This window comes from Parasteatoda tepidariorum, chromosome 4, assembly GCF_982258835.1.
Source record: "Parasteatoda tepidariorum strain Cologne lab strain chromosome 4, Ptep-v5.0, whole genome shotgun sequence".
Lineage (NCBI taxonomy): Eukaryota > Metazoa > Arthropoda > Arachnida > Araneae > Theridiidae > Parasteatoda > Parasteatoda tepidariorum.
The window spans coordinates 57,175,728-57,193,087 of record NC_141758.1 but is presented as its reverse complement, the minus strand read 5'-3'; the positions used below and the strand labels follow the sequence as shown (position 1 = coordinate 57,193,087).

Sequence of the window (17,360 nt, the reverse complement as noted above, 5' to 3'; positions counted from 1 at the left end):
CCACTTTTTTTTTATGAAGACCTAGCTTTATGCTTGCGTTAATGAACAGAATCCTTTCGTTTTTCCTTTTACGTGTAAAGCTTAAGGTATTCCGGTCTACGTTCTTTGGCTTTTTCAGCCTCGGTAAGTTTAGGCCTTGGCATCGTTTTTTTTCCTTGCTTCAACTCTAACCTTTGGGACCGTGTCAATCAGTTTGGAACCCTCATTATTTGTGGTATTCACCTGAATTAGTATTGAAAACTATCCAGTTTGAACTGTAGGTTGAATTTCTGATTCTTAGTTAAAACAATAAAAACAAAAATATATCGTTCAAATGAGTAAATTCTCTTTTATTCGCAACTCAAGTATTTATGGGATCTCTCTGGTCCCATATCTCAAAAATAAACTAACTAACTTAATGCATAACAAAATTAAAAGTGGAAAAAAAGAATTCTAAAAAAATTATCAAACAGCAGCGGTCGCCATAGAAACGCATGCAATGACGACGAGTGCGCACTGTTTACTATTACTCTTGAACACAGTTGAAAAGTGTGATGCTGTCCAAATAAGATGCTAACGCCATTAAATCCAAAACAACTCTCATTTTGCCATTGGGTAAAAAAATTACAATATGACTTGACGCAAAAATAATAATGGAGTTCAACTAAATGTAGTATAGAGATATCCAAGTCAGAGGCTGAACTAGATCAGTGTTCTACTATTATTCAATCAATTTGCCTTATTCCTATTGGACAATTCGCATTCCTATCCCAATAGAAACATATTTCTATTGGCTTTATTTGTAACTTATTGGCTGATTGTAACTGATTGGTTCCATTTGAACTGATTTTTGGTACAAGGACTATGATTTTTGAAAAATCATGCCTAAGATTAAAATAATTTTTAATATCTCGGCAAATATAAAAATAACTAGATTAAAATTTAAACAATTTATAATTTAAGATCAAAAAAATTTTTGCAAGAACTAGATTGAAACTAGAACTAAATAGAGTTATAAAATCAGACGTCTTCAGAGCATTAAATTAGGATGAGGTACGTCTCAAAGGAGAGAATATGAAGTTCTGAAGTGGTTATACAAAAGGGAACTAAACAACGCAGTATTTATTATTGGTATGTCAATGAACTTCCACGTGTGTCCCCTTCGTAGAACATCAAGTCGATAGTCAATTTCACGTTTCACGTCAGGTAGCGGCAAGCAAGCATCCACAGAGGCTATTGAGGTTGTAATTCTGGCTTTTAGGTCACCAATGTTCGACACGATCCTCCTATAAACATTGTCCTTTATAAATCCCCAAAGAAAAAAGTCCAGCGGTATTGTATCAGGTGATCTGGGTGGCCAAGGAATTGGACCTCCTCGCCCAATCCATCTTCCTCGAAAATGGTCATTCAAAGAACTACGAACTATGATACCCCAATGAGGTGGTGCACCATCTTGTTGCAAAAAGACATGTGACTGAAGCTCTTTTAGTTGTGGAAATACGAAGTTTTCCAACATGTCTAAGTATACGACTGATGAAACCGTCTTTTCTGTAGGTCAAGAGGTCCAATTCCTTGGCCACCCAGATCGCCTGATATAACGCCGTAGACTTTTTTCTTTGGGGATTTATAAAGGACAATGTTTACAGGAGGATCGTGTCGAACATTGATGACCTAAAAGCCAGAATTACAACCGCAATAGCCTCTGTGGATGCCGACATGCTTGACGCTACGTGGCGTGAAATTGACTATCGACTTGATATTCTCCGTGCGAAGAAGAGGGGGGGGGGGCACACGTGGAAGTTCATTGACAAGGGTCATGAAACTTTTTGAGTCTATCTAACCATTTATGTTATTAATTTTAATCTATCTTTATTATTTTATGAGTTATTAAACATCAAAATGGGTCCGGGACTTTATAAACACCCTTTATAAAAGATAAGTAATTTTTTACATTTATTTATTGCTTATGATTTCTCTTTCAAAATTCTATCATATTTTTTTTCTCCGTAGGAGCTCTGTTAAACGTTATATTAATGACAATCAAGGTCTTGTTCGACGAATGTACGGTGATGAAAAACACAGCTCTGTATTGTTAAATGAAATAGATGGTTTCAGACTCAGATTTGAAATGCTTCGAAATGCCTACGAAGGCTTTCACAGCAGAACTGTATACGGCAGATCCGTTAAGTCCGGACCACGATCGGGAAAGTCCAATCGACGCCAGCCGAGACCACAGATTTTCGAAGATGAACCAGAAATCATTGAATTGAATGGACCAGACCCCTCAGAGCCAGCAACCATTTTTAGAGTGGTGACCGAGACATCGATTAAAGTCGGAGAAGCCGTGACTCAATCGATGACATCTCAAGGTTCAACAGTATCCTACGAACCTGCTGCTGAATTCGAAACTACTACTAAAAACAAGGAAGGGGTAGCTGCGACGACTACGGAAAAAGTAGACGAAACTACAACCGTTACCAGGACTCAAACTACGACAGAGACTCTTCCTATATCTGAAACAGTGACTGAGCCTATCACCACAGAAACGTCAACGACAGCCACAGAACCAAGCACCACGGAAGCTCAAGCAGAACCGTTGCCATCTGCCATGGAACGAATCGGTTATGTTGAATTCGAAGAAGAATATGAATTTGAGCCAAAAAGAAGAACGGATCAATCTGTTTTGCAAAATAGTGTTGAAGAAAAAACTAGATACAAGGATGATATAGATACGAAAAAGCCCAATGCGAATACTTTTGATAGCGCACAGAAGTACGATGAAGATCTTCTGGCTGAGGCATCAGTTGAAGAAGAAAAGCAGGAAGAAAACACGACAACTGAAGCTGAAGAAAAAGAAGAGGTGCCGAGAAGAGGAATGTAAGTATAAGAAGAATTTTTTTAACTTGGTCTTACGATATTAAAAGTGCTAGAAAATTACACAAGAGAACAATTTTTTTAAATGTCACGTGAGATTTCTTAAGAGATCTTAGATAATTCCGTATCGCTGATTTAAAATCTACGATCGATTTTTTTTCTACAAGCTTCAGTTTTTATTTTAAATTACATTTTTAGTCTAGTTTTTGACGAAATGTAGTTTATATATAGCATTGAGGAGCGTAAAGGTTGCGTCAAACTTCTAGTGAGTTAGGGCACATCATCAGGATTAAAATCGCATAGGAATCCATGCCTAGAAACAAATGTCATACGCCACTAAGTAAGCTTTCTTGTTCAGAAACAAGCTTAGAAACAGTTTATAAGAGGAAAGCGACCCTAGCGGTCTACAACGACATTCCCGGGCATGGGTTCCTGGGCAATTTAAATCCTGATGATATGCCCTAATTTCCCTAGAAGTTTGTCTCAACTTTACGCGCCTCCATGTTATATGTAGCGTTTAATATTTTTGGACAATAGTGTTATACTTTTTGCTGTATTGCGTCTTAAACTCATCTAAAATAAATGTCAATAGCTTAAAGCTGTTACTGACCTAATGGTGCTATAAACTAAGACTAACAACAACAAAAAAAACGCTCAAAGACACCTCATGGTAGTGAGACCTGCATTTATCTGAGAAAGCTAAACCCTTCAAAAAGGATGTGTTTAGTAAAAATAAACACACATAGGAGACAAAATACTGCTGGACAAGCACACATAGGAGAATTAAATTATGTAATTCCATTAAACCACAAAAAAAATTTCATAGCATCGAATTGCGTTAACAGTTTTAACAGTTAAAACCTTATTCAAAAAATATGAAATTATTCATAGCTCTCTGTGAGAAAAATTATTGGATCTTAAAATGTCAAGAGTCAGTTCCTCATATTTCTATCTCTATTATTATCGGAAGTTGGATAGTTTTATTGAATTGCCTCTAATAAATTTTCGACTGATCAGTTAAGCGTTTCCTACTAGTTAAGAGCGTCTATAAACTTGCTTCTTCTCATCCAGAATCTTTGTCACTCATACTTTTAACTACAAAAGTTTTCAATACAAAGGTTACCATTTCCTAATATAGTTTAAACCAGTCTTTATTTCCGTCGAAATTTATGAGCAAGCACTCAATCAAGGTTTAGAGAAGACTCTTGTACTTTATTTTAAAATTTAAATTATTGTATCATATACTTGCAAATATTTTTATGAAATATTATGTAGGTTGTTTTATGATCACAGCTCTTTATAAACAATTTTAAAATGAATTTTTAAAAGAAAAGTATGCACGTTATTTTTTGCTTTGTGTTCACTGAATCTATATTTCGCTTGGTAGAAATAAAACCGCTAATAATATCTTTAGAATCACTAGTAAGGAAGGTGGATTAAAAAACGAAAAATAGTTTAACTGACTTAAGAGATCAGAGAGTAGAGTATATCTAATAATCACCTTTCAACTTCCGTTCGTTTCCTCCATTAATCATGGGTTGAGAGGTTTTTCAATCCCACCTTCTTCACTAGTGATCCGTTAATTTGCGATATCGTTTTTGTTTCTTTTTCGTTTCAATATCAGTTTTCGTTCAAATATTGAGATCAATTTTTTTTGTTTGTTTCATTTTTGTATGTAATCTTTTTATGGACGTTTTTATGATAGCACAGCAATTTTGAAAACGCTTCTGATAGACTATATCTTCTTTAACATTTTACGGATACTTCCTTTTTCGGAAATTATTATTTTCAACATTAAAGTTTTGTTTTAAGAATTACATAGATTTTTGTTTCTATTTCTCTTATTTTTAACTTTACAACTTTAGTTTTTTTTTTGTTTCTTTTTATAGCTGTTTGTCAGTTTTTTTTATTTATCTTAATTATTTCTAATGAATAACTTTCTAGCTTTTTTCCCTCTACAAAACACCAATAATATAGCTAAGTTTTGATTATTTTTCAATAATAACTAAACTATTTATAAATAAATAATATTTATGTAAAAAAAAAAAATTTATAATTTTTGCTATTTGGTTGCCTAATATTCGGTATTCGGCTGATTTTCTTGACCGATTATTCGGTATTCAGCTATTCGGTCAAATCATTATTCGTTACATCCCTAGGTATTATTAGAAAGAAAAACTATTTTCATGATAGTCAGTTGGATAAATATTGCAAAATGTCGCACGTGAAAAATAAAAATTTTACTAGTAAACTATTTATAAATAAAAAATATTTATGTAAAAAAAAATTTAAATAATTTTTGCTAATTGCCCACCATATTCGACATTCGGCTGGTTTTCTTGACCGATTATTCGGTATTCAGCTATTCAGCCAAATCACTATTCGTTACATCCCTAGGTATAACTAGAAAGAAAAGCAGTTTCCATGATTGTACAAATTGCAAAATGTCACACATGAAAAATTAAAATTTTACTAGTATCTGTAGCACTAATAAGGTAAAATATAGGAATTTTTTGTGAAATAATGATGCACTAAAAATGGATTGCTGCTCAGAATACAACAAAACAAAAACAATTCTAAAAACATAATTTCGAAAACGATTAGTTTTGGCCGCATCACGCTAAAAATTAGGTTAGGTTTTGATCATCTAAATTAAAATCTAGATTACTAGCAGGAAAAAAAATGGTTAGTTAGTAAATTAGTTTAAATGTTTTGCTCAAGAGCCAAAGAAGGCTACACCAGGCTCAACACTTGATCAGAATTAAAAGTCTATTTAAAAGTTTCGGAAATATACGTCTTTAAGATATTCAACAAGGTTTATACGTGGATTGTCTCCAATTTAAGTCGATGTAACTGGTTTATAAGCAGTACAACCAGGACAATAAAATTTAGAATTAAATTGAATAATAAATCCGATGTTTTTAAAGTAGAGCATCTTGACATTAAAACTTTCATAAGGGAATTATTTACCTGAAAATTTATGTTATTCATTTTCTGGGAAAATATAAATATTTAATCGTATTTTCTATCATTTTTACTCAAAAATTTAAACATTTCACGTTTATTTAATTTTATTTTTGAGTGCAATGAAAACGACTGCCTTAGAATATTTTCCAAGGCTTATGTTTTTATGGACCAGGTAGAATCGTATTTTTTTTTACTATTTTTATTTCTGGAAGAAACCAATGGAATATTAATGCATCATCTGAATATGAAATCGGTTTGATATGCTGTCACTTCCCTTGCGATATTTGCACGAAGTAAGCCATTATAATAAGCCTTTCTAAGAAGCTTCTAGCTAGCTATCCGTCATATAAACAGTACTCACAAACAATTTTATGTTAAAATGCCTTGTAACGTTGCATCAGAAACACATTTTTGTATTCGTATCCCTTGAAACAGATATGAAATACGTATTTCTGTAACTTCACATATAAGTTGAGAAGTAGTAAAATAACATTTATTCTATAAAGAGTGTAAATATTCCATAAAAGAATTTATGATTTTCGTATTTAAAATGTGAAAAAGATTTTGAAAGCTTTAGATATTTGTGATAGAATTTGAAATTGTAAATTTGCTAACAAAACGATTTACTATAATAATGTCTTATTCTTAAAATTTGATAACTGTAATCAGGCATGCGAACTGACCCGCTTTTGATAAAAAAAAATTATAAAGTGATAGAAAATAAAGTACCCAAATTTATAACCGTCGACAGCCGATCCATTTTTGAACTTACGACTACCAATGTTCAACTACACAGCCTTGTAATTCTGAACCCAATCCAGAAGACAAAGGAACATCTGGATCAAGAGAAGTTTGCCATCGTGGAAGACTTTTTCATGGAACTATACCACATTTGAGTTACATAGAGGAGAAACAGCGGAAATCTCCCACGGACAGCCTGACAGAAAGGGAGCCCTTACCTATGATCCATTTACCATTGAGGATATTTTATGTCAGCAGTGCGGTTGGTATGAGCTGGGTGCAGAATTCGTATCGACCAGCTTTAGCTGGGATTCGAATCCGAGTCACCTCGTTGAGAGGCGAGAACTCTATCTTCTGAGCCACCACGGCTGAAGCACCAATGTTTGTAGAGTTCCAAAACTTAACTCTTTCATGACGAGCGCCGTATTTAGCCCTAATCCTAGCAACTCCCAGCGTATACCAACGCCGTATTTAGCCGTCGTCAGCGTGATACGGCGTGACAACCGGTTCAATCTCCGTCAAACTTGCAATGGCTAATATTCCATTGACCTATAGAGGATTTAAACCACCAAAAGTATATTTTGAATACGCTTGTTAATGTTTTGTAAGTCAAAAAGACCTTTTCCTTCGGCTTACAAATCGGAAGGTAAAAGCCGTTAATAGAAATTACGACGTTTACAATGCAAACGATATAAGACGAAAATCTAAGTATGAGTGTAAAAGCTGTAATGTGAGTTTCTGTGTGGACCCTTATTATAAAATTTCTCCTACTGAATTAAATTACTGAAATATTTTTGAGCTTTCCTAAATTACATTTTTATTTATTATACTTTCAAAATCTCCAAATATCCAATAAGCTTACCGATATGCAAAGTATGCACTTCGTGGCAGTGTTCCGTATTAACTCGTATTCTATTTAAAGAAACTTACTTTTACTTCAACTACTTAATATTCTACCTATAGGAAGAAGAAAGTAACCTTCATTTTGAAAGCTTTCTTTGATATTTCAAATTAAAAAAAAATGAATCTACCTTTTAGTCTAAGAAACGCCAGGTGTGCAAAATTTTAGCTAGAGGTGTTACGTCGAAAAGTTGAAAATTCTAAAGTGCAAATGGCCCTCGAGGCTTAAATGCTTTTGTGAAAATTTAGAACAAAGCTGAACTTGTATTATATTTTGTAAACTTTGCAAAAATGATTGGGATATTTCCCTTCGAAATCAAAGAATGATGTTGGAAAAAAATATATGATATTTAAAATATATGATGATTTAAAGCCAACTGAGTACTTAAAGTACGATGTTGCCAGGAAACGTTTTAAATTTCAAATCCTTATTTCTTGTAAAAATTTTAACCAGATATTACAGAACAAAAACTTTTATCGTCAAAACAACTTTAACACGCTTTTTTAGAATGAAGTATAAAATAAAGTAGTATTTTTAAAAAAATTAATTTATGTCATACTAAGTGACACTGCCCCCTGCTCGCTTTGTGTGCCAACTCCCTCGATTGATTTGATATCATTTTGGTTTCATAACAATACTAGAATGTTTCACCAAAATTTTTAGTCTCACAGATTTAATTTCCGATTCAATTTTGAACAAATAAAAAAGTATCCATTCCTTTTATACGTAGTTGTAACAGAGAATAATATTGAAAATTATAAAAGAATATTTTTAGTTATAAATAACAATAAATAAGAGGGGGGGGGAATAAATAATTTACAATTAAAAAAAGTAATGACTTATTAAAGTAATGCTGATGACAACCAAAGATGTCTGACACTTCTTCATTTTTTAATGATTATATCATTTGATTCTTTCCCTCCAATGAGAATTGAAGAGACGATAAAAGTTTTGTGATGTATAGGTAAGTTGACCAGAGTCCCGTGAAAACTAAAAACAGGAAGTAAAATTCCGAAAAGAACATTTGGAAACTCAAGACTTTGCCTTTCTAGTTATAGCCTAAGATTTTCTTTCTCTGACTATTAAATTGAAAAAGCAAAGAAGTAAGTTTTCGAACATCATATTAGAAACTTAACTATCAGTTTCTTTATGTTTCCCAGACGCTGGTCAGCTTGTACATGGGGATAAATGTTTTTAGCGCGAATTCATTAGTTGAGAAACAGGAAAATTTCATAATTTTGGCGTAATGCCAACTACATGTTAGAGGCTTTCTCTAACCACGCGACGAAAACTTTCAGTGATAAGTTGCGTCATAATGACGGAACCCACAGAGAAGTTAAATAGTTTAAATATGTTTGAAATTTTTTTTTTTTTATGTAAAAGTGGTTTCCATGAATGCTTCAACTGTATCGTTTAAAAGTAACATTTCTAATATTTTTTTATTATTTTATTGTGTATGAGATTAAAATAAATAATGCAACTTATCTTTTATTTTTAGAAATGCTTGCCCAGTGAAGAATGAAGTAATAGCTCCTTACTGGGCGAATAATACCAGAGGCGAAACATTGGCTCTTTTGAACGTCCACCCCTTTGAACAATATGTTCATTTCGAAAAATGCGCGTAAGTATATATTTTAATCGATCAGTCAAGATGTTGTTAACTTAATAAACTTATTAATGTGTACCATAATACGTTAATATTCACAATAAAAAAAGATATTAAATTGATCTAGTGTCAGTAATTACTTCACTTTAATTGATTTGTGATAAGTCTTCTGCATAATATCCATCACAGATGTCTGATACTATAAAATAATCGGATTCATTCCGGACTGGAGGAGCCGGGATTCGATCCTCAACTCCGCTAATACCCACCGAGTATATGAGATATATGTGCTCGCAAAATCGGTGAAATCAAAAGTCCTGTCCAAAATTTGGATTTAAAATAAAATTTTGAGAGAAATAAAAAGGGATTTTTACACTGGATTTAATCATAAAGAGAAAGCTTTACACTTATGGTGTTCAATTGAAATTAAAATGATGGATAAATGTGTTTCGTTAACGTTCGAAATAGTATAATTAACGAAGTTTCGAATTTGTCGTTAACTTATCATTCAAAGCATGTCATTTTGATGCAAATGTTTCTATGGACTAATATTTATTCTTCATTTATATAGATTCGAAAATCATCAAATGTTATGCAGAGACGGGTGTCGGTGTGAGCAGCAATACAGATTGCACAGACTTTTGGCATTTGATCCCAAGAATGAGTGCCGTGGAATTTTCTCCGACTGGTTTCGGTTTCCATCTTGTTGCGTGTGCATCTGCTACGACCTGACTCCTGATATTCCACGAACAAGAAGACGAAAAGGCAGGATGTAAAAAAAAAACGGAAAACAGGAAAGTTAATTTCGTTCCGTTAACAGATCTCAATTACGCAGTGAGAAGCATCAGAGCAAGTGGAAATAAATTATTCGAACCTATGTTGATTAGAGAAATCAATAATGAAGACAATTATTGCTTTCAGGTGAAGATTCTTCTTTCATTAGAAAGTTCTTTTTGTACTGTATTCAACAGATTTTACACGGTGTTTATAAAAACCTCTAGAAGATTTCGAAAGATTATTTATTTCATATGGAATGATGGACACACTCTTCTTTTAATAAACATCAAAAGCCTATTTTATCACATAGGGTGGCATTAAAGATTGTCCCATTTCTAATTGTATTACAAAAAATCGGAATATAATCAACAATCTGAATATTATAATAGTTAACCACATCATATTAAAAGTAAACTAACCTAGTTTTTTTTTAGAAATAATGAACATGTGTCCCATTGGTTATACGGCACACTTACAGCAACGCAAGATACAAATCTGGCAATAATGGACGCAATAAGGCCTCTTCAATCCAGAGTCTCAACTCTGGCAAATACTTCGGAAGCAGCGGCACATAATCACGATATTTCATAAATCCTCAGAGGGTGTTTTTACTAATTTAGGGATCACAATTAAACCTTAAATGATATGCACGTTGAATTGAAAATACACTTTATAACAGATGCAGATTCATTCAGAGAATTGCAGAAGACTACGATCAGGAGTCGCCATTTTGAATACGTGGCGCTGCAAGCAAAAACAAACATCACAATTGTACTCGTACATACTGGTAATCTAAATCTGTTTCAGTTAATGTTTAATTGTAAGGTTGAACCAACACTCTACAACGATAACAGTCGATACGATTAATGTTTCCAACATTCTTTTATGGACACAGTATTAACAAAAATACCTTCTTTTTTTTTCAATTAGTGATTCTTCGATTTTTTATTAATTAAATACCGAATAAAGCTGAAGTAAATGTTACCAATTTCTATTTTTTCTTAAAATTTCCGTGTTTTGAAACTCGGAAAATAACACTTTCAAAACAACATTACCAAAATAATATTTGTTTGAATTAGAGAGCTCTATTGATTAGCGATCAGATCAAATAACCAATTGCAAGTGTAATATGTGCAATAATGAGTAAAATATGTTTAGTCAATATTTGACTAATTTTCAAAAAGAAAGTTGTGGACAAGTTTGAGACGTAATGTAACATTGTTGCCAAACTGTATGTTAAATTATATGCTTGGTATTATATGCCTTCTAAATTGTTAATTCACGGATCTGATGAGACTAAAATCTTTTGGTTCGAAAAACTCGATTGGCGAGCAAGATTGGTGATAAAGAACATCTTGAAACACGTCCAAAAAATGTAAGACACTACGAGAATATTGCTCTAGAAAACATTTGAAAATGCACAATAATGAATATTTATTCAAATGATTTTTGCACAGTAGGGGTCCGATTATCTCTATTAATCATAAAAATATTACTAATAAAAAAGAATTGAAAGAACTCGGTTCCACTGTAAAAAAAACTCAGTTATAGAGAGTAATTGAAACCATTGAAATAAATATATTTTTTTGTGTATATTTTGTATAATAGAGGTAGGTAGGTACTTTATTTACGTCGCACTAGAGCTGCACAATGGGCTATTGGCGACGGTCTGGGAAACATCCCTGAAGATGATCCAAAGACAGCCCTGACTGTTATGTAACTGTGTGGTAGCAAGATTGGCCCCCAAAACATGTATTTAAATTTTGTATGCGTTATTTTCTGCTCGATTAAAAAATCTTGTATGTTATATAAAACCAACAAAAAATATTCATAATTGAAAATAATTTTAACGGAGTTTCACGACATACAAATGAATATATTTTAAAATTTCTTAACACTTAGTATTATTACGTATAAGATACCCGCGGACACTTAAAATTTTAGAAAGCGGTAACGAAAATAAAACAAATATTGATATTTTCATTTCTAGTAACCACCACTACAGATTGTTTTCCAATAAAAGCATAAATGCATGAAAATTCCAGCTTCTAAAACCACTTAACGATAAAGCCATTTAATAAAATAAGAAATATCTTCTAGCATTAACCTAAATTTACTTTCACTTCTAAAACTTTTCAAAGACCGCAGGAACCCTAAACATATGAAATGCTATGAATACTTATAAGGCTCGAAATACGTATATGATGTCAGAAATCAAAAATGAAATTACTTTCTTATAGATTCGATATATTATTAAACAATTGCCAGCCATTGACTATTAGGTCATTTGGCTTCTAGCTCTCCAGTACTTCTTAAAAATACAGTCGAAGTCTTTTAGTGTAGAGCACGTGTCCAAATAAGCAGCAGTCGATATAGAACTATCTTACTAATATTTTTTTTTTAAAAAAAGCCTTTCAAAAATATAAACAATAGAGAAAACGATTAAATATTAATTCAAACTATCAAAATTCACCATAACAATGCTTTTGAGGAAGAAAAATGTTATAACAGGTGGGGGAAAAAAATTTATTGACTTACAGTCACGAGAAAAACTACCGCAGAAAGCGCTATATAAAAATCAGAATAAAACTGGTGGTAAGATCAATCCATTTGAAGCATAGTAGTAAGAAAAAAATCATTTACTACCGTGACTTACTGGATGTGTGTTATAACTGTAGTAAGTCAAGGTAGTCTGGGATATTTTACTCCTTTGAAAACATGCTTAAAAAGAAATAGTCTTGCAATCAGTTTTTACTCTTTTCCTGCGAGAGTTTATCTCGTGACGGCCAGTCAATATTGCCTTCGTTTTGAAGTCTAATGTAATCAAAGCTGAATACTGATATCTCTTGGAATTGATGCTGGTATCATCAACAAAATGTAGATTTTGATACAATTGTAAATAGATATGATTGTTGTTTTGAAATTGTTTTCTAAATCATGAAGAAAAAAAATTATTTTGTTGTTTTCTATTCACACATTTATTATTTAAGATGTAAGAGTGAAGCAGCGATGTTTGCACTAATGCTTTGATGACTGTTTAATGCTAAAAAATGCAATACATATATAGTGAGTGCCTGTTATAAATAATGCTTGGAAATAAAGATTCTTGATAATTAGTGGTAATTTTATTTTGAACCCACCCTTACAATAACCGAACGCAAAACTGTTCTTACTCTGCAAAATTATAATTTAAATAACTTTTGATTTATCGTCTGGGTTTAAACCACACAACCAGTTTCTTAATCTAAGATAGATTTAAGATAGTGTATCAGCTCCTCTTAACCCTAAATGATCGATTTTTCTTTCGGTGGAACCCCAAAACTTAATAAATTTCTTTAGCAATTGTGAAGACGTTAGTTAACGAAAGACAATTATTTTGAACATATGTAATGATCTAAATTTTATTAATTATTTTGAAAATATTCAGTGAATGAATAAAGAATGAATTTTTTTCATCATATCGTCTTGAAATTAGTTTTTATGTCGGAGAGTTCTCAGGTCTGAGGCAGTATCCAATCTTTATTTGATTTTAGTACATCCATAAACTAAAAATGAATGAGCTGAAAAATGGTTTCATTAAAATTAAAAGAAAAAAATAAATGTTTGTCAGAAAAACTTTTATTATTGTTGGATTATTTTTATATATAGAGCCTATAGTTCTGCACAACCTCTGCAAAGAATCGGAGGTGTCTTGTGGAAACTCACAGATCGTGAGTATATGAGCGTACGAGAGTTCGAAATATTTCAATCCGCACTCTTTGGAGATGTTAAAAGTGTTACAGTAACACCCTACTTCGGAAAAATCGAAATTTTTTTTATGAAGATAAGCCTTTCTAACAATCTGAATTAAAGCATGCTTCATAAATGATATTTATTTAGATCATTTACAAAAATCAATTATCTATCAGCACTTAATTCTGATATATGCGTTAAATAAATATTTTTTATTAAAGAATTCGTTAAAAGTTGCTGGTCAACTAAAAAAACCAAACGATTTCTCTATTCCACATTAATCCATCAAAATTTATTCTTCTACAGGGAATAGTTTACTTAATGTTTCTGTTAATTAACATTTTTATTTCTTCAAAACGCTTTTTTTTCCACTAAATAAAAAGTTAAAAAAAAAAGAAATTTTCTGTCATTTTTCACGTTTGTAAAAAAAAAGAAAAAATCATAGTAATTTGTGCGCTTCATTCCCGTCGCTTAAACTCTCAATTTATGTTATTTTTCTACAAGTAATGTTTTTGATATTCAAATTCAAAACTTAAAAGCTAAAAAGAATTATTATTTTATTTTATTTTTTAAATATAACATTAAATGGCAATTTCATCGTCACGTGCAAGACTATCATGTCCTGAAAAATTAAGACTTTTTCTTCAGAAAAGTTATTACCTAAGATTTTTTTATATATATATAAAGCTTTGCTTTGTCCTCAGAAATACAATTTGAATATTCCCTCCCCCCCCCCTTTTTTTTAAGAAAGTAGGGGTGATTTGAGGGGGAGAATTTAATTTCTTTCGGACAGGCAGGCGAGACTTTGGTTCCGATATACATTTTCATGCTGAATAGAATGAGACCAACCACGCGACAATCGCACGAATAGTTTAGATGTTATAAGGGAATTGTGTACAAAAAATACAAATTAGTACTTGACGTATTGCGATCTAAACAAGTGAGATATTGTTTCCTGCGTGCTTTTTTTTTTTAATTTTTTTTTACACTGAATCGAATAAAACTATACACGAGTCAGTCGAGAATGAAAAGTTCGAAAATTGCGAAGGTTTTCATGGATAAAAAGCACAATTTTTGATTTGACTTATGCACACTTTTCACTTTGGTATCTGGGGGCTGTCTGAACATGAGATTTTCGGACGAAAATTCGAAGCTTGCTTCTTACATTTTATTTTGATTTTAGAAATGAATCTTTTAAAGTCTACAATATTTTGACAAATTCTTCACAAAAAATGCTTAACATTAATATAATTTTTTTTTAATCGATAAAAATTTTTAACTTTTGTGAAAGTGGCCATAGGCCATTAGCGAATTTTCCTAATTTTGCCCTTTACTTTGCCATCAGATATCTTTAAAACAGCAAACTCTCAAGAATAAAAGATTACTATGTACTATAATTATTCATGCATTCATTGCATGGGGCTACAATCTCAAACACAAATTCAAGATTTTAAAAACAATACCCTAAGAATGACAGGTGCGCTCCAGTTTATTAAAAATGAAGACTAAAGGAAGAAAAAAATGACTTTAAAATAACACGAATTAGAGTACCTTCCACAATAGAAACGCCAAATTTTACAAAATCTTAGATTTCATCACAGTGAATTTCAACAACATACTCAATATGGAATTACTACATGACAACATCCGATACAGCCCAGTCACGCATCTCCTGCACTCGAATGGTACACTTTCAAATTATTTTTTTCATGAGACTGCCTTAAAAATAATCTTTAAGCCATTTTACTCGTAGTTGGGTACTTTATTTACGCCATAATAGAACTTCACAATATGTTAATGGCAACGTCTGGGAAACATTCCTGTGAATGATCCGAAGACATGCCATCAGAATTTTGATCCTCTGCAAAGGGGATAACTCCTCTACTTGTTAGGCCGAAGTCGAGCACTTCACTGTAGAATTGTTGAAAGAGGACTGATACCGAGCAACCACCATCCCTACGCAGACTGATCAAAGTGGGCACTCACACACTTACTAACCTCAGCCAGTAATGCTTGCCTTCGATGTTCTACTGGAAACCGTGTCTTTACGATCAGTCCACTACTGGACCCGTTTTACTTTGATTTTAAACAATAGAATTACTCGGTGTAACTATATTTGCTTTTTAGTTATTAACTTCCTTCAAAGAGAAATCGAAAAAGCAGCATTCAAAAAGTATTTGACTTGGCCTTATATCAAAAGTGTTACTCAACCATAACTATCAGAACAATACACAAGACAGGTGCTCGGTGATGGAAAAATAAAATTTTGGCGTTTTTAAGAAAGCTAGAGTTCTCTAGTTTCAGTTACAGATCGTACTCGGACCAGGTATCTGGACCAGGGTTTGGTTCAGCTGTTAACTTCGCACAAGATATACGGTCAATCTGTAGACAATACTGATGCATGCACGCACTGCACTGACACAATTTATATCGGAAAGCAACTGGTAATAGTTATTATCCGGACTGAGAACGGACTAACCGCTGCGTAAGCTTTCAGGTCTGAAACCACTGGGAACATTATATTAAACCGGGTCTGAACCACTCGGTCACAATCGGAAAAAGTGAAGTTCCAGACACCAAATAGCCACATAGAATCAGATCAAGACTAGTGCTGCTTCGATGGTTTAAGATCATTATTGAAATCTCACTTAATAAAAAGAAAGACTAAGATTTTAGTTTATAAGGTATTAATCAAGTCAGTTTTGACTTATGCTTCAGAGACATGGACTTTAACAAAAAAGGGAAGAGAAGTTATTAGCAACCTTCGAAAGGAAGGTCCTACGAACCATCTTTGGCGCTATCCTCGATTACAACAACTGGAGAAAAAGATATAATTTTGAAACATATAAGATCTTTAATAGTGATGATATCATTAAATCTATTAAGCTAAGTATAATTAGATGGGCCGGGCATGTAATGAGAATGAGCCCAGAACGAACAGCCTTAAGAGTCTTTAATGCAACCCCCTCCAATAAAAGGCCATAGAAAGGAAGGCCCAGAAAGAGATGAAAAGACTGTGTGGATGAGGATTTTGCCATCCTAAAAGTAAAGAACTGGAAATCAATTGCTGGGAGAAGGGCAGAATGGGAAAAGCTTTGGAGGAAGGTCAAGGCTCACAAAGGGCTGTCGTGCCAATGCTGATGATATATATATATATATATATATATATATTGTCTAAGTACTTGACTCGAAGTTCCTTTGTTTTTTCAACTAATATAACAGTGCAAGAATATTATAGAGATCAACATTTAAAATCAGAAATCTACTATGAGGATACGGTGTACATGGATGACACAAAATATACCTAGAAAATATTCCAGCTAGGGTACCTCGGGTTTGCCATACCCGTCACACTAAAGTGTGCCCTTGAGGAAAGAATTAGACATTGTATTTATTTAATTCCTTAAAAAGATACAATGAAATTACATTACGCGAATATAAATTTTATAGCTAACAGCTACCATGACACAAGTTTAGAACCTTAAGGCAACCCCTTGTAGACATCAAACATATTTCTGTCTTCATTAACTATTTCGTTTTCAATAACTGTGAATGCTTAACATTTCATTTATGTAAAAAGTGGAAACTCTAAATTCATTTATGCATAAAATAATCACTCAATAGCTTGTTTATATGCATATGTATAAATGGTAGTTTTCAATGATTTTAAATAGTGCGGATATAAAATCATGCTCATTCAAATAAAAAAATAATTGTTTTTAAAATCAGACGCAGTTTCAAAAAATTCCACATCTAAATATTCTAAATAACAAGCCGGGACCC

At 32.6% G+C, this 17,360-nt stretch overlaps 1 protein-coding gene across 1 annotated transcript in view; it reads left to right on the top strand.

The window, feature by feature from the left end:
• Nucleotides 1-12,955, top strand: part of LOC107452519 (uncharacterized) — a 38,782-nt gene extending 25,827 nt beyond the window's left edge. The window contains exons 3-5 of the mRNA XM_016069008.4: nucleotides 1,990-2,856; nucleotides 8,961-9,083; nucleotides 9,640-12,955. Coding sequence (XP_015924494.1) covers nucleotides 1,990-2,856; nucleotides 8,961-9,083; nucleotides 9,640-9,844 — 1,195 coding nt within the window. The 3' untranslated portion in view covers nucleotides 9,845-12,955. The remainder of the gene's footprint in view (nucleotides 1-1,989; nucleotides 2,857-8,960; nucleotides 9,084-9,639) is intronic.
• The last annotated feature ends 4,405 nt before the right edge of the window (nucleotides 12,956-17,360 follow it).